General features: G+C 43.7%; 1 protein-coding gene across 1 annotated transcript in view; it reads right to left on the bottom strand.

The window, feature by feature from the left end:
• Positions 1 to 21,775, bottom strand: part of CELF4 (CUGBP Elav-like family member 4) — an 80,699-nt gene that overhangs the window by 40,295 nt on the left and 18,629 nt on the right. Inside the window, exons 3-5 of the mRNA XM_010168825.1 lie at positions 18,296 to 18,439; positions 8,255 to 8,402; positions 2,524 to 2,673 (exon numbers count right to left, since the gene is read on the bottom strand). Of these exons, the coding sequence (XP_010167127.1) occupies positions 2,524 to 2,673; positions 8,255 to 8,402; positions 18,296 to 18,439 (442 nt within the window). The remainder of the gene's footprint in view (positions 1 to 2,523; positions 2,674 to 8,254; positions 8,403 to 18,295; positions 18,440 to 21,775) is intronic.

Genomic DNA, 21,775 nt, shown 5'->3' with positions numbered 1-21,775 from the left:
TGATGGAATAAGCTGCCCAGTGGTGAAAATTTCTTTCTAACCCCAAAGAATTAGTGGCTGGCTTATATCGTAAAGCATGAGAGTTTGTGTCCTTTTTGCATTTTTATCTGGTCTAACATGGCTGTGGATTTTCTCATTACCCATATAAATGTCTAATCCTTTTTTTTTTTTTTTTAATGCTGCTAAGCTCCAGGCCTCAATAAAGCCTGTGGCAAGGAGTAAAGTTTTGAACAGCGCATAAATGCTCATGAGAAGGAAGAGAATAGGATGGAGCTAACACATGGTGTGTCCTATACCCAAACTGCTACAAAGGGGCTTACTTTTAGGGTTTAATTACTAGTGGGGACAGGGCGAAGTAAAATGAGAGGTGGTAGTTTGGCCTGCCATTGTCCCTTTACACCTCTGCTATAACTTCAGAAGTCACTGAGTTGTGGGGAAGCTGAGCACCAATAAAGAGCAGTATATTGCTGAAGACACACTGAGATAAATCCAAACTCTTCATAAAGCAGACTATTTGGAAGTCAGCTTTACCAGCAGAAAGGAGCCTCTCTGTCTCCAGCAAAGAGGAGCAAGGACAACTGTCACCTTTCAGTGTGTTAGGCTGTTGGTGTTTGTGCAGGGACTTACTATGAATTGCTGGCTGATCAAGTCTCTCCAAAACTCAGTGAAAACCAGATTAAGGCCACTGACTTTTATATAATCATGGATGAAATACCTAACTGAAACCTTTCTTTAATTATGGAGGTAGTTGGATATAGTAACAAAAGCTGAAGTAATTAATATCATATTTTCTCTGATATTTGCAGTAATGTATCATGGAAGATTAGCTAAAAGGAGCTAGATAAACCAGAAAAAAAGATAGACCTAGAAATGGATGAATAAACAGAGAGATGATGGCCTGGCAAACAGGTGGATACACAGATAGATGGATAGTTGAACAGATGGCTGTATTTATATAACCTTAAAGACAGGGTGCTTTCTTGGTGCTGTGGCTGAGCTCTTTGACCATACTAAAGGCTACCTGCAATCTTCTGATGGCTCCATAAGCTTCCAAAATCTTCCCATGTCTCTAAGCTGTTACAAAAATGTACGTACATGCCTTACTTTTAGCAGAGTAAGCTCCTTGATTTGAATTCTGCTCAAAGTTGAATGCATGGCTAAATGTTTACAAAGTGTGTGCGGGAAGGATGATGAGTATTTTTCAATACTCTTGGTATTTCTGGGCTTTTTTTTTGCTGCATTCACAGGGTGGCTCTTTTCAGTGGCATTGTCTGAATTGTAGCTAGGTAAGACTTTTGTATTTCTATGTTATGTGATATTTTTCCTTGTAGCTCATAAAGACCCTTGTGATGTTGAATCTTCTGAGTTTTCAGGACTAGCTGAGATTGAAAGCATTTATTTTCTTAGGGATTTTGTGAACTTTTTGGCTGGAGCATCTGACTCAGTGTTTGATTTCCTAACAGACTAGATCAATCTATGAGTGCCCCAGGGTAAAATGCTCCTTTGTCAGCTCGTGGCTAGGATCAGTTGACTCAAATTTTTATTGTTGAGATTATTATTATTAGTATGTGTACAGCAATGTTAAGGAGTGTCTTCCTAGAAGAAGTATAGCTTGCAGGAGAGGGCTACCTCAAAACTTGAGGATGTTGAAAAAGTGCAGGTGCACATTAAGGACTTGTAAACTCTTGAGTTCTTGGTGCTTACGGTCTCAGAGTGTCCATATATTTATACAGATATAGAGGTAGTTATGTATCCTTTAACTTCCCCTATTCATCCCTGACTGGCTTGCAAAATCAATCCTTCAGTGCTAGTATCTTTTGAGCTTGTCATAGTTTGAATCCCAGCAGCAGTTCTCTGGTGATGTGCCACAAAATGGTGAACCTGAGCCCGTTCTGTAGCTATGTTAAAGGAGCTTCAATCTCCAGGCCTGGTAAGACAACAGGACTTGGACACAGTGAGCATTTTGGAGACCAACACCCACTGCCTGCACACATGGTCTGAGGCATGGAGAAGTTTGTGTCAGTAGCCACATGGATCCTCTGGACTTGTCCCCCCAGAGCAACGTGGCTGCAAGGGATTCTCAGCAGGAGATACCAATGGTGGGTGCTAGGAGATACAAATAGGCTTAGTACAGCTCCTTCAAGGCTAGCCAGCAGCAAGACACTTGGGAACACTGCTAGGAGATCTGCCAGAATAAACTGGCCAGGCTTTAGATGAAATTTTAGCCAAAGCAGAACATGCTGGGTATCCAGATTGTTCTTACCAGTCAATCAGCAGATGAGAACTCAATTCTTTAGTATAAGAATTTCCCACCTCCAACATATCCTTAATGTCTATCATCCAGATTTAAGTGGGCAACAACTGTAGCTGGGTAAGACTTAACTACACCAATGCTAGAGCGAGCCCTGATAGTGTGGGGTATAATTTTTCTGAAGTGGCTCATGCTAGACAAAGCCTGTGGATGTGGACAATCTTCCTAAGACTGAAGAAGAAGGCTGCGTCCACTGCATTGGTCTGGCTTACCTGGATAAGGGTGGATGCCATTAGCAAACACAGCTTCTGCGGCGGGCTGCCCATTAGCCTGGGGCGGGAGGCCAGTGAAACCATTCACCCCAATTGGAGATGGGATGCTAGGCACAGCTGGTGCAGTTATGCCAGGAGGCGTGCTTCCACCTGCAAGTGAGGATGACACAAAATCAGAGCTAGTGAGTACTGGAGTCAACAACTACAAGGAGAAAACTGCTGATACATCAGCTGTGACCACATAGAAAGCTTGTGATAATCCAAGAAATGAAAAATATCTCAAGCTGTTGTGTAAAGAAAAGGACTGCTTATCATTGCTCCTCTGCTTGGAAAGCACTCAAGAAAGGCTTGCAAAACTTTCTTCAACAGAATGAAGCTTTTACTGGGTTATCATGGTCTCTAGACTAGATCTACAGCTAACATTAAGCGATAGAAAACTATAGGAATACCACCCTTCTTCCTCAACCCTCTCTTTGGAATATTACCTTTTTAAATTCCTAAATAAGCAGACATTTCTTTCCTAGATATCATTTACCACCAGAAGCAAATCCTCAGTCCCACCTTTCTACAGCAGTTCTTCTCAGTTTCTCTTTGGAGACGTCAGCTTTGTTGGCGTACCAGTTTCCAGGACTACTCCGTCTCCATTCTCTCATGAATACACATTTAATACACAAACTCATTCTGAACTTTCTCAGCACCAGGGATCCTTAAAAGGTTTGGAAAGTTGGTTTGTAGCCTGAAGGCAGCCAGTGATACTTTTTTAAAATTTTCACTGTTCTGCCCAAACTTGACTTTGCAGAGTTTTAGCAGAGATCTCCCACTCAACAGGGACAAAATTTGGGCTAGATTTGTTTCTTCAATGGAATAATACTCCTCTCCTTCCCAGCTGCATACTCTGGAGGACTGCAATGCTGCTATTTCTAAAGAACAATGTAGTCTTTAAGTTTTGAGTGGGATCCTGTCACCCACTGGTAGAGAATTCTTACATTTCTGAGGGAAAACCTCATTGTCTGTTCCTAGGTATGTTTAAAATGACAGAGCAGTGTGTGCTTCTTGCAGCATACTCAGGATTTTTTTGGAGACCAAAAAATGAGCTTCCAATAACTATGAAATTTTATCTTTCTCTTGCTCACTGTAAGTGGAAAGCTAAACTATCTTATCTTCAGTAATATCTTTCTGTGTCAGGGTATACTACTGATTGAAAGCATCATTTTTGCAGTAACCTTTTTTTTAACCCAATTGCAGATTTTTTTTTTTCCACCATAGCAGCATTGCATGATGGGTCAGTCCAATAACACACTTTAATGACTGCTTAAATCTGTTGTTGCTTTAAGAAAGCCGATACAGATGCCTGAAATGTTTTAATATGTTCTGATTTGAGTAGCCCAGAAAGCAGGCAATATTTCAGCTCTTTTCCTATACCCTGAGCAGACAAGCTGCTGCTTCCCTTTTGCTTATTTAAATGGTGTTGGCCTTTAAAAACATCCTCTGTGGAAGTACAGGGAGCCAGCAGTGGCAACTGAAGTCCAAAGGCAATGCTCTTAGCATATGCCATCAGCTTGCAAATCACAAAGACTAGTTAAAATTTCAGTTGCTTTTCTGGATGTCTCCTTTATTTGCATAGACTATGTAAAAAATGGCAGCAAGGGATTTGGGCTTGCTATTTTGTACTTGTCTAAGGAAGTTTAGGTGTATTTATTGCAATTCTTTAATTTTCTTCTTATAAAGAACCCTCCTGGAGAGGTCATTATCTGTAGTTGGCGTAAAACTGGCATAATGCCCCTGCAAAGAACAAATGGTGGTGCATGCCAGTTGTGGATTTAATCCCTGGTTTGAGATCTATTGCTTCAAATACACCAGGTATAGATTTTCAACATGGAGGGAGGGAGAAGAAAAGGAAGGAAACCTAAATTAAATTTTATTTCTAGGCCCTCTGTGCAGTTAACAGAGTGGCAGACCCACTTTTTACGTAGTTTATACCAATGATGGGAGAAATGCAAAACTTGAACCAAACTTTCAGAGAAGTCAATTTAATTGCCCTGCAATTACAGACTGTTGCGTGAGATAAACCTGACTCTTGATAGGGAGCTGGCAAAATGCCAACAAACAGCATAAAATTTTTATGGTTTATATTACCCACTGGGGTTGCCTACTGTACTCCATTGACTGCAGACAAGCCAGGTGACCAGTTTAAACAAGATGTCTAACTTGTGTATGGTTAAAGCCAGGTGAGATGGATCCTGTCTCTATTCTGGTAGCTTTGTCTGGATCCAAAACTCTTTAAGTTCCTAGGTCTCATAGCTACTCATGAGCCTGAATGAACTCATGGCCATGTCCCAAGGAAACCACTCTCCTAGAGGTGGGATGCACGGAAAACCAGCTGGATTAGGAGGCCTGAAGATATGAGTACAAAGGCACTGTGCTCAGCCCACACCTCCAAAGCCTCTAGGACTTCTGGGTTACCAGTGTCCTTTTTCTAGCACAAATTTTCTTTAGCTTAGGAAAGATCAAAACACTTCTTTTTTTCTTTTTTTTTTTTTTTCCAATGTTCCAAACACTTTTTCTAATGCCTGTTTTTCAGAGAACTTTGAAATGTTTCATTTTCATTCCAAGTCAGAACAAAGATATACTTCAATGACTGGAAATCCTGCTATGAAACAGAATGATCATTTTCCATTTGGCTTTCTGAATGCTAACGAAAGCCAGCAGGAGAATTCACTTTAGGCTTCAGATATCTCCTGGCTACTCAGAAACCACTGCTAGTGTTGTAGGCTTGCTTGCTCAGACGTTATATGAAACATTTTCTATGCATCTTATCACAAGCTTTGTGAGTGTTGTATTACTACAATACTCACAAGTCGTTTCAAAATCTGAACATTTCACCCAAGGAATAATTGTCAATGGACATTTCCACAACCCGTTACAGAGGTTTTTCATGAAGGAAGCTAACCATTCAATGTAAATCTGCAATAATGCTGAAGTACACAGGCTCCATGATTGAAAATATGTCATAAGGAGAGTGCAAAATCTGCCACCATGAAAGAGATCAAAGGATCATCTAAACCAGGATCTTATTTTCAATAATGACCAGTCATGGATGCTCTGGAAAGCATGTAAAAACCATCAGCTTTCCTCTCCTGTATTCTGACAGCAAGAGTTTAACAGACCCCAAAAGGCACGAGGCACACCAGAAGAGGAGCAGAGCTTACACCAAAGAAGGGCAGAGATATAATTCAAATGCTGGATAGCATGACAAACACAGAATTTGGCTGTTGTGCTGGTATTTACACACCTATGTCACAGAATTTGCTCATTCTCCAGACTTATTTGTATGCAAAAGAGCTTGTCCTCTTTTGTGGTGGGGCCATCACAAACCACTGTCTGGATTCAGCTTTCCAGACCCTGAAAGCATTTGAATTCCAGGCAGTCTTTGTTTGACGTTCTCTCTGCTCCCACCAACACAAAACAAATCTAGCTATTGCAAATATGATAATCTTTCCAGCAGTGGGTTTAAAGGGTGCACATATAATTAAGCCACTTTTCTATTTGGATTTGCAGTAGCTCCATTGGCTTGTTTATACATTTATCGTTGGGTAAACATGTATTTTTAAATGTGTGGTATAAGATTTTTGAGTCAAGCACTTTTCCTTGGGTCTCCATAAGCTGGTGTGGAATGAGATCTGTCTTTCTTTCTCTTCCATTTTTTTTTTTTTTTTAAACCCTCATATTATAATACAAGAAAAGGAAAAGACAGCTATCTGATCCAGTAGCTGCTGACATTGTTCCCAGCTATATATTGCAAAGAGATGCTAAGCTGTGTGTGAACAGGGAGGTTTTCTTTGTCAGACAGGTTAACACAGGAATGGTCCCCAAGCCTGCACTGCCCTGCCCCGCAGAGTGTCTCAGCCATGAGACATCTTTCCTGGCTGCTTTGTCAGATAAACCTTTCCTGCTCCAAGGATGGTGCAGACCTTTTCATGTTCAGCCATGAAGCTACCCCTCTTTCTCTTACTGCTCTGGAATCCCAGGTCCACCTCTGCCTGATGTTGCCTGCACCACAGCTAGCTCAGGCACAGCTCAGTCCTCCCCTTGTCTCACTCCAAACCTTTGTGAAGCTGTTCACCTCTAAGTCACTTTGATGCTTCAAGGTTCACACAAGGACACTGGTATGCTACATCTTTCTGAACACAGTCCCATCTCCAGTGCCTCTCATAGGAACAACCTGCATCACCCCAGGGCCCCTTTTATCCCAACTTGTCTCTTAGAAATGGTCCTCTGAAGATGTACTTTTGAGTCCTCTCTTCCCCTACCAGACTCAGTGGTACATTGCAAAGCTCTCTAAATTCTCACTTCTTTCCTCTCAGGGTCTGGCCTCACTTTCCCTGCTGCCCTACTGCCCTGCTATTGGGCCACACAACATGCTGCTCCATGACTACCAGCTCTGTCAGATCCTTGACTTGTTCCTGCCCATATGACTTCCTTGTGCTTCAAGCCCCAGGAAAACCAGTCCTGTTTCCATCTCAGCCTAATTCTCTGCCCACTGAATCATACACTGCAGCTCTTAGCATGAGTACCTTGTGACACCTCACAGTTTAGCTAGATCCTGGCAGCCCTTCATTGACTACCTGTCTCTACTCTAGCAGTCAGAACCCCTCTCACCAAACACCAGAGGTCTTCCTTGAGTACCTCCTCTCCTATTTCATAGTGGGGGAAAGGCTTATGTGTCCCAAAGCCATAGCTCATCTTGTTAATGATATTGCATCTCACCATAAACCTTATTTTGTTTGTCCTTGGACCAGCCTGACTGTGACAGCACCAGCATTGACCCCTTGGACATCTATATGCACCACTGGTAAACCAGCGTAGGTCACTGGGGTATGTTTTGTGCCATTTGGAAGGTACTCAGAGCCAAAGGAAAGTTGTGTAAAGGATAAGCCTGATAGGAAAAGGTCATGGTTGAGAGACCTTTCCAGTGCCAGCACTCTGCCTCCTCCCCAACAAGCCCATTGCTTCCTGACTCTGGTGGGTCTCAACCCTCTTGTTATCCTTACCCACCAGGGAGTGCCACTTGGCACAGGGCAGAGCTAGCCCAACAGCCCATTGCTGGTGAGGCCTTTGACTTTACCCTCACAACTATTTCATGACAGAGCTGACCTGCAGCTGGCCCCATCCCTGGAAGAGGTGGTAACAGCCTTTCTCTGCCCCTTTCTCCCTCTCCCAGACCACAAAAGAATCACAGAATTGCCTAGATTAGAAAAGACCTTTAAGATCATCGAGTCCAATCATTAACCTCACACTGACAAGTCCCCGACTAAACCCTGTCCCTCAGCACTATGTCTACATGACTCTGAAATCCATCCAGGGATGGGGACTCCACCACTGCCCTGGGCAACCCCTGCCAACACCTGCGAACCCTTTCAGCAAAGAAATTCTTCCTCATAACCAATCTCAACTTCCCTTGGTGCAACTTGAGGCCATTTCCTCTTGTCCTATCACCTGTTATTTGGTTGAACAGACCGACCCCCACCCCTCTACACCCTCCTTTCATGTAGTTATGGAAAGTATCTTCTCATCTCCACTCTTCACTTCTGATGACCTTCACCAACAAGACCGACATTTCAGTAAACACATGCTGGGGGAGAACCTGCCAGCTAACATCTCTTGACAGGTCTCCTGTGGGATGTGGCCAGATTTTCTCACCCTTTGCCCTCTCCACCCCCCGGCCCCTTACCTGAGGTTGGTGTCATGGGGGCGGCTGCCAGGCCGTTCATGTTCAGAGCCGCCATCTGCTGCATCTGGGCCGCAGCAAAGGCTGCCATGGGGTTCAGGTAACCGCCCTGCGCCACCGACGCCATGATCGCGGCTTGCTGCTGCATCAGCTGGAACAAAGAGAGCAGGGAAAAAATATCACGCAGTCACTGACAGGGCAGCCAGCAGCACTGGCAGCAGGATCATAGAATCGTAGAATGGTCTGGGCTGGAAGGGACCTTAAAGATCATCCAGTTCCAACCCCCCTGCCATGAGCAGGGACACCTTCCACTAGACCTGGTTGCTCAAAGCCTCATCTTGTGGCCTCAAGGCCTCATCAAGTGGCCTTGAACACGTCCATGGAGGGGTGTCCACAGCTTCTCTGGGCAACCTGGTCCAGTGTCTGACCACCCTCACAGGAAAGAATTTCTTCCTCATATGTCATCTAAACCTTCCCTCTTCCAGTTTAAAGCCATTACCCCTTGTCCTATCACGACCTGCCCTTGTAAAAAGTCCCACTCCAACCTTCCTGTAGGCCTCCTCAGGTACTGGAAGGTCACTAAAAAGTCTGATTTTTAGACATGGGGACTCAGTGAGGAATCCCTGTTTTGAGATGTCAGCTCACCACACCTGTGGTAACCCCCAGCCTTTGGTCTTCCTTCCCGCTAGAGAGCCTAGAGGCAAAGTGCAACTTTATATCTTGGGGTCTTTGTGGTCCCCACCCATATGATGTGTTCCCCAGTGTGGAGGTCTCCCTCTGAGTTGGACTCAATCTTCTGACTCCCTAGTACTTCCCTGAGAAAAGCAGAGAAAAGTCTTTATATGATCCTGAGCAGAGAGGTTTCATGGCTCACATTGCTTGTATCAAAGAACTGGGAAAGCACTGGTGGCTGCTGATGGGAGACCAGTATATGTGGAGTAGTGGGGAGAGGGGATCCCTTCTCCCGCACAGCAAGCTTAGCTAGTGCTCAGGGGCTAAAGCAATTTGTTTCCATCTGTCAATGGCAAAAATAATATATTTTTTATGCTGCTGTGCGGCTTCTGGTGGGCACTGAGCAAAATTATGATCAAACCTTCTAACTAGATTGTAGCACCTAATTCCAACACAACCAAGCAGAGAGTCCTGGAAGAGCTGTACAAGAGAAGGGAGCCCCACTACTTTAGCAAGAATAAGACTGCATAATGGGAAAATCCCTTCCCTGGGATTTTTCTTTTTCCAGAAAGTGCTCTTTCAGGGCACTTACAAAAGGTAGAAGGGAGGAACTCAGGCTATATTTTCAGGCATTTGGGAGCAATAATTCTGGAGCAGAAGGGTGGTGAATGGTTATGTATACTGTCAATGTTTCTTACATTAAAAACAGACTTGCTATCATTATTTTAAACTCTGAACCTAGCACACAGTTGGTACAGCTCATATGTACAGTGTGGCTTCAGTGGGTTTGTAAAATGCTCCTGGTGTGAAGGAGAAGATAGTTTGGCTAAAGCTGCCTCTTCTATCCCTCCCTGGAGCTCCACAAAGAGCCAGATGAGCTAAGTCTGGGTCTGTATCCAGCCCCTGTTAGTCACTGATGAGGGAGGTTTGGAGAAAGTGTGGGGGAAAGAGGATGAGCAGAGAGCGAAACCTCACTCTGTTCATTCCCCAGTCTCTGGTAATGCGTGACTTGATGATAATAGTGGAGAAAGAAACTGTTTTTCTGTAGTGATTTTAGAAGTGACTCACGTCTTTGCTGTCTCCAGAATTGGAGTTCTGCTGCTCCCTGTGATTTTTCTCTCTCTCCCATCAGAAAATCACCCTCTGATGCTGTTGTTTAAGCACACAGGACATGCTTCTCAGCATTAAACAGACCTCAAAAGTCAGGGCAAGGAACAGACTGTTCCCTACTCTTTGGTTTAATATTGAAATATCAGCTAAATCAACTGTTCATACACATACATACTGAAACAAATCCTTGAAATCACTGCACTGATTCAAATGCTGTAACTTTCCTTGTCACTATTGGTAAAGAGACCAAAGTAAAGGATGCTTTGCCACTGACCTGCTGTGTAACCATGCACAAGTTGTATAAACTTGCCTTGGTTTCTTCAGTGATAAAACGGAACAAGATACCTGCCTCCCCACGTAGGCATGCTTCAGATCTACAGATAAAAAGTGTTGTACTAGAGTTGAGTATTATTATTTTTTGAAGTCTAATGCAGAGTGGTGGCAAGGTGGTGGCTTTCCCTTTGATTGTTAATTACCCTTTTTTATTATACCCTGCATAAGACACTTTCACATTTTAATTAGTGATATCCTGTTCTTTGTAATTACTGATGGAGTGATTAGAAAATCTTTTCTATTATAGCACAATGCTGATTCCCCTTTAAGGAGCACATTTGTTTCTAGGCATCATTTGAGTTTATTCTCCAGAGGCAACACTGAGCAGGTAATTTTAGTAAGTATGCCAATGAAGCAAATGAGAAAGAGGGAATCCATCCATCTTTAACACTGGATTGACTCCCATACTGGGTATGCTGACTCGTATCTCAGTTTTTGTGCTGGGTATTTCACCTGGGGACAGATGAGGATATAACTGGCCCGTTGCAGAAATGATGGTCAAGATATGTGCCTGTAGGTTCTGTTTAGCGCTGTTGATCAAACAAGCATCTCTGAGATGGACACAGTTGCAAAAGCTGGGGATAGTCCCAATCTGGTCTTTTCTCATTTTCCTCTGTTTCTCCAAAGCTGACCAGATCTGCATGAACAAACCCCCCTCAAAACATGGAGTGACATATGGCTGCTGATGTGTGTGCCACGGTCAGTCTGACTGGCAGACAACAGCCTGCTATTTGTAACACAGACCATCTAGGGCAGGCAGGGGACTATTTTTTTGGCATTTCCCTTTGTCAGATTCAGTAAACTAAATACAGATGGGATTTCCTCTGAGATGGTCACCTAATATGGTTAATGTGATAACAGGCAGAGGAGTCTAGGCCAAGATTCATCTCTCCCTTCTGTACCCAAATGCCTCTGGGCAGACGAATTGCAGCTTTGTTTCTCCTATTGACTGCATGTATTGCTCCAGGTGATCAGCTTAGCCCCATGTACCAACAATCAGAAGAAATCATTCCCACCCCTTACTTGTCCCTCAGCACATATTTCTGGACCTTGGCTCCCAACCATTTAAAAGAAAAGTGTTAATTTTTTTTTTTCGTTTGCGTTTCACCTGTGCTGCAAGAGAAACAGGGCTCTATCTAAAAGACACTGCGTTGCCAATGGAAGTACAAATGATTGTGCTGCTCCAAAGACAATCTCCATTTTGCACTCAGCAGAGCCAGGCAATCACTTGTGACATTATTTATGGCTTATGCAACTTCTTTTCCTGCTTATGGATGTCTCTAAGCTGTTCGGAGTTAACTCCACAATGACAGGTGCTCCTCCTGGTTTGCAAACCAGGTAACCTGAGTGTGCAGCTTCTTGTGTATTCAGAAGGCTTATAAATTTGCACTGGAAGATGCATTTTTCTAGATTATACCTTGGCTATATGCATACTCCTTTTTCGCAAAGTCATTCATGTATTTCTGTCACAGACCTTCAAAAAGAAGGTATTTTCTCTCTCCATGTAAGAAGAACAAAATTATTCTAATCTGCCGATTAGTGCTGAAGGTGCAGGGTGTGCAGCCTAAAGCCTGGTGAGTTTCAGTGAAACATTTGCTTTAAAGTGCCCATACTTCCACATAGACTGAATTAGGAACTTGAGGAGTAAGGAGGTTAAATTTAGCTTAGGTTTAAAGGCTAATGCAGTAAAAATAAGGTAGTAATTAAGGCCCTAACCTTTGATTTTGGAAACTAGGTTCAGTTGCTTCTGCTACAGTAGGCATCCTGCATGGAATGTCCACCCCATTTCTGTTATGCTCAGTGCTCTGGGGATGGGGATACACAACGTGCCCTGCAGACCTGGTGACATGAGCTGTGTCCCTGTACCTCATGACCCAGAGAACGTACACCTCACTGCAGCCTTCAGAGCCAACCCATGGAGTAAACCAAGGTCTCCTCCAGAGCTGTAAGGAGCATAGCATCCCATACCTGAACACAGTGACGTTCTTCAGCCAAGTGGCTTTGCTTCCTTGGCTAGAGAGGAGACCCTAACCATGTCCCAGCCATGTCTGGACATCTCTACCCTTGGCAACCCTGCAGTCAGGTTTCCAGTTCATGCCTTCCTCTCTCTGGTAGGAATTGCTCAGGGGTAGAGGTTAAAGGGGAAGGGGAGGGGTGTCCTTTCCAGCCCAGTGGCTGGTGGTCACAGCCCAGCCTATTGCAGCGGCATTGTGGGGGTGGAAGGACGGGAACTCGGTCACCTTGAAAGAAGCTGACAGCATAGACCTACCTCCTTCCTCCCAGGGTGGCTCCAGGGAAATTTACAAAGGAAGACAAGTCCTGTAAGGGTCATCAGTCTCCCTTATAAAACCTCTGGGGCATTCCCAATAAAAGCCACTCCACTCCTTGCCCAGCTCCCCCTGAAGACAAATGTCTCATCCGCTCTCCTTTCACTTTGAAAGAGGCCCAGTGTATGGTCCCAGTTAATAAAGCTGTAGAAAGTGAGGCAGTGACCCCACCAGAGGCAAATCAATAGCAGCAGAACCCCTGGGTATTGTGTACTTTAAAATATGCCATTTGAAATGCAGATTTTCCCTGCCTGGGTTGGGGCCACAGAGCACTAATCAGAAAGGCAGCAGCCTTATTATCTGAAACTGATCCAAGGGGATGGAGAGGAGTTTTTCCCTTTCTCAACTTAAAGGACATATTTCCTTTTGCTTCTCTTACTTCCTTGACATGAGAGGTGGGAGCTAGCTCAAGTTGAGGTGGTTAAACTTCAGCCAGCTGAATGGAGGGATAGGCACCTCCACAGGCTTATCCATCCTATCCTAGCATGGGAGATCGAGATAAAAACCAGAAAAGGGTGAAGTTTTGGAGCACAACTACACCAAAGCAAGAGCTTACTGATGCACATTTTGCTCTCCACGTCTTGCTGCTACCTTTGCACCAGGACAGATGCACGCCCAACACTGCAGAACACCAGCTCAGGAACAACCTCAGCAGAGCGTTAACCATACAGCACAAATGTGGTTCTTACTAACAGTTTTCCTCCCAGAAGTGGGTACCTGTGTGGTCACTGTCAGTCTAGTGGGTTGGGGACATATGGCCAGAGGTGGGGTTGGGAATGGGATGGTTGGTTATGGCATCAGATGGCTGTTAGATGGTGAGGTTGTGCAACTGCACTCAAGGAAAGGAAACACTGTCCTTTTCTTACAAGAGGAACAGATGCAGGAGAGATGAAGTGACTTTCTCAAGGCCAAAACCTGCTAGAAATAGGACAAGGATGCTACAGCCTGCCTTCCCAGCCCCCAAAAGAAATACATGTGAAACTGAAGAAGGGGAAGAGGAGAGAGAAGGATTATTTCTGATGTGCTTTTTGAAATAGCACAATCATTGCCCTTGGAGAAAGCTTACTCTGAACGATCTGATGACCTTCTTATTTTTTTCAGTGTTATTGTCTATCCTTGTCTCTGAACCACATGATGTTTTGTTTGACTTTTCATATTCTTCATTCAGTGATAATAATAAAAGTAATAACAGCATCCCACGCTTCCCACCTTTAACGATCTATACAAACACTTAGCTAATTAATCCTCATGGTATCCCTGTGAAAGAAAGAGGTAAGTAAAGTGATCAATCAAGCAGTAAGAGGACTCATATTTGGTAAAATCACAGAATTGACAAGTTCACTTCTGTTTTACCTAATTGGCCATTGGGAAATAAAAACAATCTCCCAAGCCTTCAAACAAAGAGAAGATATTATGTAAAAAAATCAGAATAGTCCTTCAGAAATTTTTTAATGTCTTTCTTGGAAAATTTCTGCTTTGAAAATAAAATTTAAATTAATTAAGCTTTAAAAAAACCACAAACAAATGTGAAACACATGGATTTATGCACCTTAGTGTCTTTCTGAAGCCTGATACACATCAGTTTGGATTTCTAGCTTCTTGAGAACTGAGGAAAAAACTCAAAACCTGAAAAAAATAACCAAAAATACGTATATATAGCCCAAATCTGAGTGTTCATTATTTCTGAATTACCAGGGAGCTGATGATCAGAAATATGGTATTAGCCCTGCTGTAAGGTATTATGGCTTCAAAATAGCTTCCTCTTCTGGAACAGATTGGAACAAGTGATTTGCATAACTGGTAGTATTTACCAAATATACTGTCCCATTTTGGTCATTTAAATATAATAACTATTATATGCAGAAGATGATAGCCTATATTCAGTAAATTTTCACTGGTTTCATAGGGCTAGCTACATTTTTTTAAGTATCTTTCCAAAATAATTTCACAGTATGAATTGAATAAATATTGGGAGAAACAATTCTTCCCTTCGGCTCTACCTCAGATCATTTAACCGAAAAATCCCTCCATCTCCACAGGAGCTGGGACAGGGAGGCAGAGGGAGGCACCTGGGCTTTTATGGTCAGCATGGTAGTCACTATTGCCCTAACTTCCCAAGGTGACCACTTATGACCATGACTGAGAGCTTTGCTGTACTAGATTCCCAGAATTGTTGCAGTTATTGTCTGCAGTTCAGGAGCTGCAGTCATTTGTACTTTTTCAGAGTGAGGGGAGCTGGGATTTACTGACAGGAAAGGACTTGCTCCAGGCCAGAGAGCAAATGTTACCATTGCCTATGTTGCCCCTGTCCCCATCTGTCTGTTTTTACTCACTAAATCTATGCCTGTCCCCTGCTGCAGGATGCAATCAGTTCCATGGCTGGAATTTGTCCAGGAGACCATGGCTAACACTCCCACCCATTTTTTATGCAAACTTGATTTATGACTTTGATCTTATTTTAAATAATTTAAAAATTAAATAATTTATACAGTATCTGTCACTTTCCAAGACTCCTTCCTTTGTTCTTGCTTTGCTCTTCTGCATTTACCCATCTTCCCAAACCTTTTCAATCTGTGTATGTTTCTTTTTCTGCACGGTGGAGCAGTAGGGACATGAAACAGTCACACTCCCAGCAACTTTCTTCATAGAAAGAAGACCTGCAGGAACTTTTAGAACTGTTGCTTATTTGGGCCATACTGCCACCATTCAAAATCTGGTTTGATTTTTACTGCTAGTGATTTTGGACTTGTCCACCCCATTGCTTAGCAGGGACTAAGAAGGTGTGCTGGGCTCTTGTGAGCTGGAGTGTGTGCCTGCAGGTTCCTTCTCAACTGGCAGCAAATAAAAAGTAGTGCTACTTAGCATCAGTCTCCTTCTCTCCAGGCTGAGTTCAGATCTATACCTCAAGCTGGCCTTAACTGAGACTGCAGAAACAGCTATCATTACCAGGCTGATATAGATCCACAGTAACCTGGCAAAAAAAAAAAAAAAGGCTGGTGCCCTACACATGTGTGAACGAAAATAAATTATTGCCCCATAAAAGGGGAAGTTAAATGAGTATGGGAAAATATTGCTGAAAATAAAAAAACCTAAAACAATCCAAAAAACCTGAAACATATTGGTATAGGGCCTCTGGGAGATTCAGGGAACCATGAAACCTGACTTGCCTTGGGCTGCATACAAAAGAGGTGAGCTGCGTCTGACATGACTTTCTGTGTCACTGGAACAGCTCAGAGTTAGTGCCAAGCTTCATCTGCTCTGCTTGCAGATGGCACATGAGGAAGGGAGGCAAAAACAGACACAGGGGAGAACCCCCTTTGCCTCCTGATTTTTTTACCTGTGGATCTGAGGCCATATGTCTGCTGATCCCAAGGATTATTTTCTTAGCTGATGTGAGCTTGTCACTGCTACCAAGGTTAAAGTTGCTTCAGCTGAGGTTGAGTGGCTTGGCAGTGAGCAGCAGCAGGGAGTGAAGTGTAACATGTCCATTTGCTGAGCTGCAATGGAGGTAACTTCAAGAGGAGCTGGGGCCCAAAGCAGTCCTAGTGGCAACGCTAAAGACTATCAGTCAAACACTAATAGACTGAGACTCTTGCCACCTCTCCTCAGTGATGCTGCTGGGTTTGAAAATCCACAACTGTCCACTAATCTCTCAAACAGCTGCACCATGTGGGTTTCTGCTGCACTGACCACCTTGATGCATCGAGAACTTTTTGCAGGAGCCAGTCTGGTCCCAGTGACGTTCATGGTGACTCTCTGAGGGAGATTCCATTAGAAACTGCTGCCTAGGGGACTTGTCAACCTCCTCCATGGGGACGGACCATTAGAAATTATTAATTAACCAGATCTCATGGGATTACTTGGAAGCTCTTATATGGCAACATCAGTCAAACTTGGACTGCAGTGGGATATCTGGGAGGACAGGTTACCAGTACAAACCAGAGAGCCTTGTGTCTGATGCCTGTCCTGATCTTACTACTAAGTGTTGAGGCAATTCCTAAACTTGTGTTACCATTGTACCCCTGTGTGAAAACCCATGGAGAGACGGCACAAGAGAGAGCTGTGTCTCTGAGGAAAAAGGGAAAATAAATAAGTCTGATCATCAGCTTTGTTTGTACATGGGGAAATGAGACTGGGGGTCAAATGATTCACCCAAGGTCACACGAGTTGCTGGTGGCAGTGACATCAGCTGTCACTACTGTCCTGCTATTGCATTTTCACTGTTTCACCTTTCCTCCTGTTGACTTGCCTTAGCTCAACTCCAGTTTGGACTGAATAAAATTGCCCCCCCTTTCCCTCTCCCCCTATCGATCCCTCCATCTCCCACTGGTATTTATGAGGTGCCAATCACCCTGATATCTAAGAGCCAGCAGTCCGAGGTGGATTAATCGGAACCGAGGGAACGTCACACAGCCTCGGCGCTCTCTTCCTTCCCTTTTGTGTGAGACTGTGAGATGAAGCAGATAGGAAGAGACGCAGATAGGGAGGCTGATTGAGAGACAGCATCTGAGCACACTCTGGGTGTACAGGCGCCACACAGAAATGTGATCCCATCATTTAGACAGCTCTGAAGTCCCCAGGGTAATTGGTGTCACCAGCTTGTCATATCCAATGGGTCAAGATCTAAAACTTATTCTTTCAACCTTATTAGCATTTTTTCCAGAAAAAAAAAAAAAAAAGAAGAGAGGATGGGTCCAATTCTACTTTCACAGAAATCAATAGGAAAAATATTCATTGGTTTCAAGTGGAGCAGGAGCAAACACGGGAATTGTTTTCAGTCTTCCTTCAGCAATAAATCCTCACTCAAGCAACTACTTTCAAAAGGTGCCATATTATTTGGTGAGAAATAGAGGGAACTTTCATGGTGTAAAACTGCAGATTGCATCCTCTTTTATACCAGTATAAACCTAGGCTGTCAATTAGAAGAATTACTCTAGAATAAAATTGAGGCAAGAAGAGATTTTGGACCAGAGCATCGGGACAGTGGTGTCTTTTCCACCTCTCCAGCTGCCTGATCCATGCCTGTAGCATAACACTGGAGCCACATCTCCTTCTTGACAACCTTTGCAGATGTTTGTCCTAAGCTGCCCAGGGGTTGCCTCTTGTTAATTCCTCTGGTATATGGGGGCACAGATGCTTCATCTGCCTGCCAGGCTGCTGGCTACTGACCTAGGCTCAGCTGTGATTTACTGTCTCTTTTCCTCTTCCTGCAGCCTTCCCTGGCCAAGAGGACTTTTAAACACAGCCAGGCTGGGCAGGGGACAGCTCTTCTATCATGTGAGGAGCGGAGCAGGGGACAAAGGAAGGAAGAAGCAAAGATGTTGAATTCAAAGTTGTGTTTGAATTTGACAGTGATGGGTTAGACACCATTGGAAGTATCTGATCACAATATGCTTACTGCTAGAATTGACTATTGACTTGCTTGGAAGATGCTCTTGTCTGATGGCATGGCTTAGTTTGCTCTCATGATATAGCCAGTTTAACAGAGAAATCATTGATTTCTCCTCTGCTCAGTCATTCTTCTGCTCATGTATGTTTTTGTGCAGTTCCAGGCACTATTCCCAGTCTTGTGAACACACATAGAGCCAGTGTCTATACTTACTGCCTGTGCATAGGCGCCATATGCTCCAAACTGGATGGCCATGGGGTTGAACATCCCCATTTGTCCTGCCATTTGCTGCATGCGTCTCATTGTACGCTCCTTGTCTGTATCTGCAAACTTCACCACCAGGCTTGAAGAGGCTCCCTGCAGGACAGGAAACAAAAGGAGACACACAAGGGAATAAGCCTGTTACACATTGACTCATGAAGTCCATACATATAACATGGATTTGGTAGCATGAGATCCATCTGACAGTGATTTTTTCCATGCAGTCTCTCAGGTCTTTTGAATTGGACCTTTGCAAGAGGTTGAGAGCATCAGGAAGGAAATAAAGGACCCTGGAGGATGAATGACTGAGTCTAGAAGCTTGGTTCCTAGTTTCCTCCAAAATTCAAACTTCCAGGCTGTCATTAATGTTCTCTTTGCAAACGTTGTTGCCTTATTCTTTCAACATATAGAAAACCTTCTGTCCCAGAAGGTTGTCCTCATAAGAGGACAAAGATCAGGACACAGTGGAGCAAAATGTAGGAGGTTTTGCTGGATGAATGTGGTGGGATTTGTGAACTGATTTATTTTGATTAATGTGTTAGCTCTGTGCATGCCAGACCCCTTGAGCTGGATCACCCTTTCACACTGTCATGTGTTGTAACCCACATGTCCAGTGAGAAATCACTGCCTAGCCTTGGAGATAGGATTCAGTATGCTGAGCAGAGTGTATGTCTCATCATGAAGCAGCATCTCTTTGGCATTGTTAAGCTAGGTGAGCAAACATAATACCTGATGGACCTGAATTTCCTCTCCATGAACAGTAGGAAATAGAGGCTACCACAAAAAAAGCCCATATTTAATCTTACACTTTTCTAGGAAGACTTTACAAAGTTTGGGTTATGTCTGCAGTCAACATTGGTGCAGAACTACAGATGATCATCAGAGCTGGTTGCAAAAGTCTGTGAAAAATGTGGGGCTTTTTGGAATGCAGCTTCTCCTCCCCAAAATGAGATGAAAAGTCAGTAACTGCGATTTCTGATAGGAAGCAGACATGGGAAGAAATAGATTTGCTTAGGAAGGAAGGTACTGATATTTTTTGGCTGGTTCCAAGGATGTCCTAACTTCCTGGGTGGGTTGATTCCCCACAGCGCAGTCTGCCCAAGGGAAGAGGGGTGCAGGGGAGGTGGGATCCAGTAGCAGCAGCCCCAACAGCATGCAGACAGTTGCCTCGGGAGCTGGGCAGTCACTGAGCCTGGGGAGAGGGCAGGTGAGCTGTTGGGAGACAGACAAAGAGCAGCTGAATTCATCGCGCTCCCACGGTACGCTTCCCTTTTGACACACTGATATTCGCTGGTGGAAATACAGTCAGTGGGAAATTGCCAGCTCAGCCTCTGGCATGGCAGTAGAGGCAGACCAGCTCCATGCCAGAGGAGCTGGGTTGTTGCGGGGCGCTTGTTTTCCTAGTGGAGGTAGGATTGCTTGGGTTTGCACAGGGGAACTGTTATTAACTGGTTACACATATCCCTTTGTACCTGTAACCAGAAAGAAGTAGTCACCGTGTAAGCAGAGTTGCTCTGTTGCAAATTGGGAATAGCATAGTAAACCAAAACTATGGATGTACATATATATAAGTCCAAGCTATGCATACTCAATAGCTTCTCCAGATCCTTGGTTATGAATAAAGGCTTGAGGAATTAACTTTTGAAAAAAAAAAAAAACCCAGTCTAAGTCCACACAATGAGCAATATTCCCCTGGATTAGCAGCCTGTTCTGGGAGGAAGTGATTTTCATTGGCAAAGAATCTTTCTTTTTGACCTGTTAGTCTCTCTCTAATAAATCTATATCCCACTCAAACAATGTGGTAAAGAGCAAGGGGTTGAAAGTAGTGCTTCGGGAAAACAAAGGGATGGAGAAACAAATGCTTTATTCAAGGGGGGAGAGCAGTCTTCAGAAGTTATTGTAAGAGTGAAACAGAAAGTGAGGCAAGGGAAGAAAAAAAAGCCTAGCGAAAATTCCCCTGCATTTCTGCTCAAGGCTGGGCAACTTTTCATTTTTTTAAATCACATGATATAGTTATTGATCTTTCCCCAAATCACACTCTTAATTGCAGCTCATCGACAAATGAATATTTTAATGCATACATTTCCTGCTAATTATCACCTGGACCAGTCCTTAATTAGATTTCAACATTCATTTAATTAACCCTGATCCAAGAGACTGTTTGGTAACCTGAGTGTAATGATTTAAACCTATTTGCAGCTGTATTGAAGAGAGGCACTGGTCCACAGCAGATTGGGCTGTTCAGAGCTGTTGTCGTGTTTGCAGAGCAGAGGCTGCATCATGGTGGGCATAATGCAGCGTGGAGGATTTTGAAACTGCATAAGGTGAATTAATCTCTGCAAATGGGTTTTGAAGATGTGACCTGCTTTAGTTAGCAAGACAGAGAAATATAAATAAGTTGGTATCTTCTTCCTTTCCCTTTTTGTTCCATCTCTATTTGCCCTGAAAGTCTTGGGGCCAGAGAACTGCCTCAGGAAATAGCTGATGCCTCGCGCTGTTGAAAACCAAGCTCCTATTGTAGATAGCATCATGAAAACATGGGTAACCTCCACAAGAAGTTCTTGCCCCTGGAGTGTTCTTCCTTCCTGATGTGAGTCATAGTGACTGCACAGCAGCCGTTTGACCCAATGGAATCTAAGACTGCCTCTTACGAGATGTTTTTATGGGTTGCCTGTCACAGCAGGATTTCGAGCCTCTTTGAACATCACTATCATATACACAGGGCAGAAAGGTCATTGGCAAATAGAAGCAAGTTAGAGCACACACTACAAAGAAAGAGGAGAAAAAGGAGGGTTTTTTAAGAGTGCTCTGCAATGAGATGCGCCTGTAAGCGGTTAAAGCTATGTATCCAGTAGAGATGCTGCCTAGCTCTTGCATATGAAGATTGACCTTGGGATTGATGCTTTCTGTATGTGATTCCTCATGTGCAGCCCTTCCACGTGGCCCAAAGCAAATCAGGCAGTAAACTCTATCAGATCACCCAGTGTGGGATTTTCAGCAGAGGAGCCAAACAGTGCTGTTAATCTACAGCAGAACAAGACTACTTTCTACTCCACTGCCTCCTACAAATCCACTGGATAACATTAGAAATGCCCCAGGACAGGCCAGATTTTCCATGGGGTACAAACTGCAGAGCCCTTCGTCTAGACTATTTATTGCTTCCGCAAGCAGTTAAACCATGGTGTAAATCAGCCGTTGTCTGCTGACAAAGGCAATAGGTCCTGTCTGCTCGGTCATTTATTAGTAATACATAATCTCCCTCTTGCTCTCTCTGGTTGTTGGACTGGACCTTATATTTTCCCAGCTCCCAAGAGAGTTACAGTGGGTAAGTCAATAATGTTTGAAATGTACTTTGAGATGTGTGTTAATTCTGTTTTTTTTTTTTTTTTTACTGAGTGAAGGACCTGTTTATTTCTCTACCTTCCAGATCCA

Source organism: Antrostomus carolinensis, unplaced genomic scaffold (genome assembly GCF_000700745.2).
Source record: "Antrostomus carolinensis isolate BGI_N321 unplaced genomic scaffold, ASM70074v2 scaffold1415, whole genome shotgun sequence".
Taxonomy (NCBI): Eukaryota; Metazoa; Chordata; class Aves; order Caprimulgiformes; family Caprimulgidae; genus Antrostomus; species Antrostomus carolinensis.
Note: the sequence above shows the minus strand (reverse complement) of the source record. Positions and strands in the feature narration are given on the sequence as shown.